At 42.3% G+C, this 11,084-nt stretch overlaps 1 protein-coding gene across 1 annotated transcript; it reads left to right on the forward strand.

Moving 5' to 3' along the window:
- Positions 1 to 3,502: 3,502 nt before the first annotated feature.
- On the forward strand, positions 3,503 to 10,994 carry LOC118395908 (RING finger protein 141-like). Its single transcript, XM_035789990.2, has 6 exons — positions 3,503 to 3,661; positions 6,847 to 7,032; positions 7,834 to 7,942; positions 8,125 to 8,303; positions 8,473 to 8,580; positions 8,690 to 10,994. The coding sequence occupies exons 2-6, from the start codon at positions 6,896 to 6,898 to the stop codon at positions 8,838 to 8,840; spliced, it is 684 nt and encodes a 227-aa protein (XP_035645883.1). The 5' UTR covers positions 3,503 to 3,661; positions 6,847 to 6,895; the 3' UTR covers positions 8,841 to 10,994.
- Positions 10,995 to 11,084: the final 90 nt, after the last annotated feature.

An 11,084-nucleotide genomic window follows, 5' to 3' on the forward strand; every position in this document is an offset into this window, starting at 1 on the left:
TGCACCTGTACTGACCTCGCCTTCTGGATGATAGCGTGGTCCTTCTGTAGCTCAGTTGGTAGAGCATGGCGCTTGTAACGCCGGCGTTGTGGGTTCGATCCCCGGGACAACCCATACGTAGAATGTATGCACACATGACTGTAAGTCGCTTTGGATAAAAGCGTCTGCTAAATGGCATATATTATTATTATTATATATTATGAACAGGCAGTGGTTCTGGTTTTTGATGTCCTTGATGATCTTTATGGCCTTCCTGTAACATCGGGTGGTGTAGGTGTCCTGGAGGGCAGGTAGTTTGCCCCCGGTGATGCGTTGTGCAGACCTCACTACCCTCTGGAGAGCCTTACAGTTGAGGGCGGAGCAGTTGCCGTACCAGGCGGTGATACAGCCCGCCAGGATGCTCTCGATTGTGCATCTGTAGAAGTTTGTGAGTGCTTTTGGTGACAAGCCGAATTCCTTCAGCCTCCTGAGGTTGAAGAGGCGCTGCTGCGTCTTCTTCACGACGCTGTCAGTGTGAGTGGACCAATTCAGTTTGTCTGTGATGTGTATGCCGAGGAAGTTAAAACTTGCTACCCTCTCCACTACTGTTCCATCGATGTGGATAGGGGGGTGTTCCCTCTGCTGTTTCCTGAAGTCCACAATCATCTCCTTAGTTTTGTTGACGTTGAGTGTGAGGTTATTTTCCTGACACCACACTCCGAGGGCCCTCACCTCCTCCCTGTAGGCCGTCTCGTCGTTGTTGGTAATCAAGCCTACCACTGTTGTGTCGTCCGCAAACTTGATGATTGAGTTGGAGCGTGCGTGGCCACGCAGTCGTGGGTGAACAGGGAGTACAGGAGAGGGCTCAGAACGCACCCTTGTGGGGCCCCGTGTTGAGGATCAGCGGGGAGGAGATGTTGTTGCCTACCCTCACCACCTGGGGGCGGCCCGTCAGGAAGTCCAGTACCCAGTTGCACAGGGCGGGGTCGAGACCCAGGGTCTCGAGCTTGATGACGAGCTTGGAGGGTACTATGGTGTTGAATGCCGAGCTGTAGTCGATGAACAGCATTCTCACGTAGGTATTCCTCTTGTCCAGGTGGGTTAGGGCAGTGTGCAGTGTGGTTGAGATTGCATCGTCTGTGGACCTATTTGGGCGGTAAGCAAATTGGAGTGGGTCTAGGGTGTCAGGTAGGGTGGAGGTGATATGGTCCTTGACTAGTCTCTCAAAGCACTTCATGATGACGGAAGTGAGTGCTACGGGGCGGTAGTCGTTTAGCTCAGTTACCTTAGCTTTCTTGGGAACAGGAACAATGGTGGCCCTCTTGAAGCATGTGGGAACAGCAGACTGGTATAGGGATTGATTGAATATGTCCGTAAACACACCGGCCAGGTGGTCTGCGCATGCTCTGACGGCGCGGCTGGGGATGCCGTCTGGGCCTGCAGCCTTGCGAGGGTTAACACGTTTAAATGTCTTACTCACCTCGGTGCAGGCCGTGTCAGTGGCACTGTATTGTCCTCAAAGCAGCAAAAAAGTTATTTAGTCTGCCTGGGAGCAAGACATCCTGGTCCGTGACTGGGCTGGGTTTCTTCTTGTAGTCCGTGATTGACTGTAGACCCTGCCACATGCCTCTTGTGTCTGAGCCGTTGAATTGAGATTCCACTTTGTCTCTGTACTGACGCTTAGCTTGTTTAATAGCCTTGCGGAGGGAATAGCTGCACTGTTTGTATTCGGTCATGTTGCCAGACACCTTGCCCTGATTAAAAGCAGTGGTTCGCGCTTTCAGTTTCACGCGAATGCTGCCATCAATCCACGGTTTCTGGTTAGGGAATGTTTTTATCGTTGCTATGGGAACGACATCTTCGACGCACGTTCTAATGAACTTGCACACCGAATCAGCGTATTCGTCAATATTTTTATCTGACGCAATACGAAACATGTCCCATGTATTTATTTGACTACCAAAAAACACTGACCCTGATTTAGCCCACTGCAGTAAAAGGTAAAATCTACTTGAATCTATAGCAAGACCTGAAAATGATTTTCAAGCGAGGATGTTCTGCTGCTGTTTGGGCAATTCAAAGTACTGATTGGGGACTTATTTGTGGAGAAATGTATTTTTCTGAGTGATTTGTAATGTTTTATTTGTGCTTCCCATGACTGTGTTGTATTTGAATGTGTATATACACTATGTATATATCTACCTTGCCCTAAGTGCTGTTGTCTGTGCCCAATGCTTGTACCATGTTTTGTGCTGATGCCTTGTGTTGCTACCATGTTGTTGTGTTGCTGCCATGCTATGTTGTCTTAGGTCTCTCTTTATGTAGTGTTATCTCTCTTGTGTTTTGTCTTTTTTACATTTTTATCCCAGACCCCGTCCTGCAGGAGGCCTTTTGCCTTTTGGTAGGCTGTCATTGTAAATAATTTGTTCTTAGCTGACTTGCCTAGTTAAATAATAAAATAGAGCATACCAAACATTACAAACACCTTGCTTTTCCTTCACTCTGCAGTCCAACTCATCCCAAACCATCTCAATTGGGTTGAGGCCAGGCTATTGTGGAGGCCAGGTCATCTGATGCAGCGCTCCATCACTCTCCTTCTTGGTCAAATAGCCCTTACACAGTCTGGAGGTTTGTTGGGTCATTTTCCTGTTGAAAATCAAATGATAGTCCCACTAAGCCCAAACAAGATGGAATGGCGTATGGCTGCAGAATGCTGTGGTGGCCATGCTGCTTAAGAGTGCCTTGAATTCCAAATAAATCAGTGTCACCAGCAAAGAACCCCCACACCCTCACACCTCCTCCTCCATGCTTCACTGTGGGAACCACACATGCAGAGATCATCCGCTCACCAACTCTGTGTCTCACAAAGACACGGCGGTTGGAACCAAAAATCTCAAATTTGGACTCATCAGACCAAAGAACAGAGTTCCACTGCTCTAATGTCCATTGCTTGTCTTCTTCTTATTGGTTTCTTTGCAGCAATTTGAACATGGAGGCCTGATTCACGTAGTCTCCTCTGAACAGTTGATGTGTCTGTGAACTCTGTGAAGCATGTTTTGGGAAGCAATTTCTGCCCAAAACTTTCTGGTTCTGTAAACTTTCCGGTTCTGTAGAAGAATATGTTTTAAAGTTATAAACATAATTGAAAATGGTCCAAAACATTATATTGCATGAACAGTTTGATTTGGAGTTCTGATATTTGGCAAGCATGGTAAACAGTAGAGAAGTAACTTGTCCTAAGGCAATGTGTAAAACAAAATCCTGATGGTGGCACAGTGGGCCCATAGTTGATCTCTGGCATTGCTGCTTACCCTCTCGCTTTGGCTCTTCTCTGGTGTAGCCTACATTCATTCATTTGCTTAGTTACAAAATACTAATATACACAAACATAAAAAACATTGTGCAAAATGTTTGCCTGTCCATGTTTTTATTACTATTCCAGTTATTTATTTATTTAAGAACACATTAATTAATTAATTGAGTTGGCAGTAATTTTGTTTGAGAGCCACCAGTGATCTGCATCAAAAATCCAGTGCGACGTTTGCGTACTATTTTCTTTCGTCATCATTCTGCGACAGGCTTGCCAGCACACAAAAACCACAACACAGACACTCAAACAAAATAAACGTTGCTGATTGCATGTGGTTTGCGAAATATCGATGTTGACACGTAGCAATACCAGGTAAGCTGAACTGTTGTCACCAAATGTAGACTGATTTTCTTATATGGGCTTGTGTTTTTCTCTTAGCTAGCGTTAGCTATCTAAGTTAGCATCGGAGCCTACCAATAAATAAATTGTGATAACGTTAGTTAGCTAACGTAGATAATTAGTGCGATGCATGTGCCAGATACAGTACTGTAGATAAAATGCCAAAGGCTGGGCAAGCCTTTCGTGTGACAGCAAGTTTTCGTTTCAAGGCAAACTACGCTAGCTAGCTTGCTAACTGACGTTTTTTTTATTATCTTTTTTGGTCACATTTTATTTTATTGCAGAAAAAACAGTATGCATACAAGAAATATGCAAACAGACAATGATAACATGTGCTAGGGGGTACAACAAATTACAGATTATACAAATACATTAAAAGATGCACACATTGATTGTTTTAGCAGCTTTCTTATTAGAAAAATGTAGAATGGTTTAATGTACTGCTCGAATTCCTTATAGAAAACACGGAAGAGTGGTTAATTACAAGTGAATTTACATTTATCAATATGAAAGTTTTCCATTAGCACAATTAGATTGAGAATTGTTTTTCTTTATCCTGTTTATAGTTAAGCAAGCAGAACGTTCTCCCATTAAAAAGAAAACTAATCAAGAATATTAACAATTATTCAACTATGAATATCTTTCCATAATTTCTTTACATGTAGAAACTGTTTCTGGATGCTCAACATAAAAAGTACTGTTCATGTCTGAGTGTCTTCATGTAATACTTACAGATCATTCTGAATTAGACCTCTTTGACCTTGTTAACAAGCAGGTATTTATGTGGTAATAAACATACTTTTTTCCCGACATTATTGAGAAGAATTTCAGTAAGTTGTGACATAAGGAATGGATACAATATCCCTTTTGAAATTAAGCACGTATAGATCTGTTATTCTGAGGGAGCAAGGAGAAACACATGTTTACTATTGGAGCGACAACTGGATCAAGCAAGGCCAGGTCAGGAAGGTGAGGTCTGGTTACACCTCTAAACAACATGAGAGTTCCAGATGGAATAGCATCAAAGACTATGGCGAACTCTCTAGGTGTAATGAGGTAAAAATTCCTCAATTGATGATGAACATTAGCCACTGCCAGGTTTCTGGATTGGGCTGCACTCCAGAGTAATCACGCTGTTAAGACACTGATGCCTTTTGCAACCACGTACCTATGTGAGAGTGGATTCTCGGCCCTCGCAGCATGAAAACTAAATACAGGCACAGACTGTGTGTGGAAAATGATTTAAGATAGACTCTCAACCCAACATTGCAGAGATAAAGTGCCTTGCGAAAGTATTCGGCCCCCTTGAACTTTGCGACCTTTTGCCACATTTCAGGCTTCAAACATAAAGATATAAAACAGTATTTTTTTTGTGAAGAATCAACAACAAATGGGACACAATCATGAAGTGGAACGACATTTATTTGATATTTCAAACTTTTTTAACAAATCAAAAACTGAAAAATTGGGCGTGCAAAATTATTCAGCCCCCTTAAGTTAATACTTTGTAGCGCCACCTTTTGCTGCGATTACAGCTGTAAGTCGCTTGGGGTATGTCTCTATCAGTTTTGCACATCGAGAGACTGACATTTTTTCCCATTCCTCCTTGCAAAACAGCTCGAGCTCAGTGTGGTTGGATGGAGAGCATTTGTGAACAGCAGTTTTCAGTTCTTTCCACAGATTCTCGATTGGATTCAGGTCTGGACTTTGACTTGGCCATTCTAACACCTGGATATGTTTATTTTTGAACCATTCCATTGTAGATTTTGCTTTATGTTTTGGATCATTGTCTTGTTGGAAGACAAATCTCCGTCCCAGTCTCAGGTCTTTTGCAGACTCCATCAGGTTTTCTTCCAGAATGGTCCTGTATTTAGCTCCATCCATCTTCCCATCAATTTTAACCATCTTCCCTGTCCCTGCTGAAGAAAAGCAGGCCCAAACCATGATGCTGCCACCACCATGTTTGACAGTGGGGATGGTGTGTTCAGGGTGATGAGCTGTGTTGCTTTTACGCCAAACATAACGTTTTGCATTGTTGCCAAAAAGTTCAATTTTGGTTTCATCTGTTTGGTGTGTCTCCCAGGTGGCTTGTGGCAAACTTTAAACAACACTTTTTATGGATATCGTTAAGAAATGGCTTTCTTCTTGCCACTCTTCCATAAAGGCCAGATTTGTGCAATATACGACTGATTGTTGTCCTATGGACAGAGTCTTCCACCTCAGCTGTAGATCTCTGCAGTTCATCCAGAGTGATCATGGGCCTCTTGGCTGCATCTCTGATCAGTCTTCTCCTTGTATGAGCTGAAAGTTTAGAGGGACGGCCAGGTCTTGGTAGGTTTGCAGTGGTCTGATACTCCTTCCATTTCAATATTATCGCTTGCACAGTGCTCCTTGGGATGTTTCAAGCTTGGGAAATCTTTTTGTATCCGAATCCGGCTTTAAACTTCTTCACAACAGTATCTCGGACCTGCCTGGTGTGTTCCTTGTTCTTCATGATGCTCTCTGCGCTTTTAACGGACCTCTGAGACTATCACAGTGCAGGTGCATTTATACGGAGACTTGATTACACACAGGTGGATTGTATTTATCATCATTAGTCATTTAGGTCAACATTGGATCATTCAGAGATCCTCACTGAACTTCTGGAGAGAGTTTGCTGCACTGAAAGTAAAAGGGGCTGAATAATTTTGCACGCCCAATTTTTCAGTTTTTGATTTGTTAAAAAAGTTTGAAATATCCAATAAATGTCGTTCCACTTCATGATTGTGTCCCACTTGTTGTTGATTCTTCACAAAAAAATTACAGTTTTATATCTTTATGTTTGAAGCCTGAAATGTGGCAAAAGGTTACAAAGTTCAAGGGGGCCGAATACTTTCACAAGGCACTGTATGTTTAATAAATGTATTGTATAGTGTGTGTGTGTGTGTGTGTGTGTGTGTGTGTGTGTGTGTGTGTGTGTGGCTGGCAGGCAGGCAGGCTTACAATGATGGCAAAAAACTACATTTGAGAGTGTGCTGACTCTGTACAAGAGGTACGCAGCTGGAAGTTGAATGTTTGAAGGGGTACGAGACTATAACAAGTTTGGGATCCACTGCTCTAGACAGTAGGTACATGACTTGGTGACTTTGCTTGTGTTTGTTTGGGTTTCCCCCGGTCAGGCCCCCCTGCACTGTCTTCTCATAGTGCTTTTGTGTGAGCGCGGTTGGGATGGGCCAGCAGATCTCAGGGCAGGCGGTGATGACCAGTCTACCTGAGAAGCTGATGAAACACGCCAGGCTGGTAACAGACAGCGGTTACCTCAACTACGAGGAGTTCCTGGGCAGGGTGGCAGAGCTCAATGACATGTAAGGCTGACCATGTTTTGTCATACTGTCAATATACTCCATGTTTCCACTGTTCTTTGTAATAAGTCAGTAGGCAAAGAGAATAGCTGTCTTTCATTTCCAGATGGTAGGCTAAGGCCCAAAAGTGATACTGGTCCTCCTCTGGCACTTCTTGATCATTATCCAATTACACCACTGGTTATTAACTGACACGATCCAGATTATGAACATAGTCAAGAGCTAGAGAGCGGCGATAAATTGCCTCAATTGATATGACGATAAATGGAATGTTTACATTTTTTTAAATGATCATTTAAACTACTACTAATAGTTTGATGGTTGTATCTATCAATTGTCCCATTAACAATCACACATAATAGTAAATGTATTTCATTTCAAACTTCACATTTCTATAGTATAGGCTACTTATTATTGCAGGCATTTTGCTGATATCGTTACGTGATCGGTATGGTCGGTGTCGATTAGTGTCCCAGCTCTAGCTAGAGCATTCTCGGCCAACTGGAATTGAATCAGTAGGCTTTTAGCTCTCATAGGCAGTAGGTGACAGAAAATAAGCTTGGTGTCAGTGTTTTGGTTGGACGACAGCACTTAACCAGTGGCATAAAACAAACTATTAGATAACTTTAAGAGTGATCGTAAAATATTGCAAAAATGTCATGACTCATGATAATCAAACATCCCTTTAATTGGTGGGGGTGAGCCTAATCTTCTCCATGACTATTACATTGTTCCCTTTAGTGAGTCCTTCCCTTACGGTCAAATAATTTAAATAATGTTTCTCCATGAATGTGAACTGGACAGGACAGCTAAGCTTGCAGCTGGACAGCAAAAACACCTGATCTTTGAAGTCCAGACTGGCTCGGACGCCTCTGCTCTGTGGAAAGTGGCTGTGAGGATAGTTTGTACCAAGGTGAGAGAGGGACAAACTGAAGTTGGTCTCTAATGAATAAGACTTGTCTCCATTCTCGCTAGCTGTTTACGGGGCATGTGTGTGTTTTTGAAACTTAAATTGTTTATCATTTGCAGTGTGTGTTCAAGGCATGTGCATGTTTTTGAGACTGAAAAGTGTCTTATTGCCCTGTGGTTTGTCAGATCAACAAAGAGAATGGGATGGTGGAGGCGTCTCGCATCATGAACCTGTACCAGTTCATTCAGCTGTACCGTGATATTACCGGCCAGGCAGCAGAGGTGCTGTCAGCAGAGGGCGCCAGGCTCCCGTCTGGAAACCTCCCATCAGGGGACTCCTGTCAGGCCAGCATGTGGATGGGCAGGTTAGTACATCACTGTGTGTGTTTTCTTTCATATTTCTGTGTGTAGTCTTGCGTTGCCATCCTTCCAAGTCTCATGTATTACTTTGCTCTTCTCTATTGTGAGAAAGAGGAAGTCTGGAAGCTGAGTGATCTGTCTGTGATGCAAGCCATCATGTTTATTCCCATACAGGGTAAAGCAGTTGACTGATGAGGAAGAGTGCTGTATCTGCATGGATGGGAAATCTGACCTCATCCTGCCTTGTGCTCATAGCTTCTGTCAGAAGTGCATTGACAAGTGGTAAGAGAGATGGACACAAGCCACAACAGTCCACAATTAAATCTGTTATCACAAGGTCCATTTTCATGGGTAATTAGAGTCAATTCAATGAATTGGTTTGTTTTCATAGGAGTGGGCAGAGCAGGAATTGTCCGATATGCCGCTTGCAAGTGACCGCTGCTAATGAGTCGTGGGTGATGCCTGATGCCCCTACAGAGGAGGACGTAGCTGCCTATATCCTCAACCTGGCTGACGAGGCAGGCCATCCACACAGACCTTAAACTGCTCAACACTAAGACACTTTGATAAACTAGTGACAGACAAACTGACATCGGGAATAGTTTGGGGGTTTTCCTGACTTAGTGTAGGGCCTGTAGTTTTTCCTCATCAGGAAAAAACCTTGGCCTAGTTTTGGGGTATGTAGATAGGATTTAGTTTGCTTTATAGAAATGTGCCTATATGATCTTCACTTTTAGCAATAACCACTGGTTATATTTATTTTATGTTCTCTTTTTTTATATTTTTACATGATTGCTCTCCAAAGTGGATGTGTATATAAGATTTAAAGGTGTGTATATACACTTGGTGGCCAGCTTATTAGGTACACTACCCCATTCAGGAAAATGGTTTGTTTCTACAGACAGTGAGTCACGTGGCCGTGGCTTGCCATATAAAGCAGGCAGACAGTCATCGAAGCATTCTGTTCGATTGAATGTTAGGATGGGGTCAAAAACAGCTTGTTGATGAGAGGTCGAAGGAGAATGGCAAGACTCTTGCAAGCTAAAAGGCGGGCCACAAACGGGTAAATAACGCAGTACAACAGTGGTGTGCAGAACAGCATCTCAGAACGCACAACTCTTTGGTCCTTGTCACAGATGGGCTGTTACAGCAAACGACCACACCGGGTTCCACTCTTATCAGCTAAAAACAAGAAGAATTGGTTCCAGTGGGCACATGATCACCAACACTGGACAATTGAGGAGTGGAAAAACACTGCCTGGTCCGACGAATCCTGGTGCGTGTTGCGTCATGCTGGTGGTAGAGTCAGGGTTTGGCATAAGCAGCATGAGTCTATGGCCCCATCCTGCCTTTTCTCAACAGTACAATCTGGTGGTGTAATGGTGTGGGGAATGCTTTCCTGGCACACTTTAGGTCCCTTAATATCAATTGAGCAACGTTTCCATGCCCTTTAAAATTCAGGCTGTTCTCGAGGCAAATGAGGGTCCGACCTGGTACTAGATGAGTGTACCTAATAAGTTGGCCACATTGTTTCCGTTCAGCTTGGTTATACCTACTCTTAGAATTGCGCATTGAATCCTGGATAATAGTAGATGTTTTAATATAACTTATATGCAGCTCTGTAACTGCTGTTGAACTTTGCATAAATCACTGTAGTCACATGAATACTTTAATTTTGAAATCCACACACTGTGGGAATGGTTTGTAATTTCATGAAATGTGAAAATAAGTACAATAATCTCATGGATGCTTTAGCCAGGATAAAGCTTTCTATTTTCTCTTTAATCAACATGTTAGGGTGAGGTGATTTCTATCAACTATTTTTAGCTTTTATTCTAAATTACTGTTTAACATAATTAAAACAAAACTTCTGCATTATTATTTACAATAATTATTTATTATATCACTGATACCCAGGCCAGTGCATTGGATGTTATAAATAATGTCATTTTTATTAAGTGTGAGAGACTGAGTGAATGTTAAAATAATACATATATATATTTTTATTCCCATTAGGTAACTAAAGATTGAAGCTGTTTTGTATATGCACTTTACTCACTGTTTAGTTATACAATGATTTAACATATTTAAACAAATATTAGTCCACAGAACATGTTTAACCAAATCTGACAAAGTATTTGGGGGTTGTAATGTTGACCAATTGCACTTTTGAACACTTTTGTATTTCGCTGTGACAATCATATTATTATTGTGCGTCTTTGAGTAAAGCTAAATCCACCACAACATAATTGATGTCCTTTAGACATGTAGCAGGGCTCCACGCTTTCAAGATGAGTAACTTTGCCTGAGGACTTGTGTTAGCAACCAGAGCTAACAACAAGGCTTTAGCTCAGTGGGCTAACGCATTCTTCAGTTACATCAATATCCTGTGTTCAACCTGGTTGTTTACAGAAGCGCACAGCCTAGTAATTTTATGAAAGACAAACTGCATTTAGCGTTTGCGTGCAATGTTCTAAGGTCGCCTATAGGTGGTAGCATGTACTCTGTAACTGCACCTGTAGTTGGCTGGAGTACTTTAGAATGACTAATTCAGGATGTTTAGGACGCAACTTGCTAGATAACTATGATTATGGTCTTTTCTTGTTAATTGATAAACTGAACTGTCTCTGAACATTCATAACATAAACCAACAACAGGCTAATAAAGAGGGCAGTTATGTCTATTGTCTTATTTTATTACATGTTGGCAACCTCAGCTGGTTGTCAGTCTCATATTTGACCAACTTTGTGTTTCAGGTGCATTTGTTACAGTATTTGACACAGACG

Source organism: Oncorhynchus keta, chromosome 17, assembly GCF_023373465.1.
Source record: "Oncorhynchus keta strain PuntledgeMale-10-30-2019 chromosome 17, Oket_V2, whole genome shotgun sequence".
NCBI lineage: Eukaryota > Metazoa > Chordata > Actinopteri > Salmoniformes > Salmonidae > Oncorhynchus > Oncorhynchus keta.

Excerpts from the sequence above, each read along its gene's own strand:
- LOC118395908 (XM_035789990.2), top strand. The coding sequence starts at position 6,896 with ATGGGCCAGCAGATCTCAGGGCAGGCGGTGATGACCAGTCTACCTGAG. Across the intron at positions 7,943-8,124 it reads TGAGGATAGTTTGTACCAAG|ATCAACAAAGAGAATGGGAT; the intron begins GTGAGAGAGGGA and ends GTGGTTTGTCAG. Across the intron at positions 8,581-8,689 it reads CAGAAGTGCATTGACAAGTG|GAGTGGGCAGAGCAGGAATT; the intron begins GTAAGAGAGATG and ends TTGTTTTCATAG.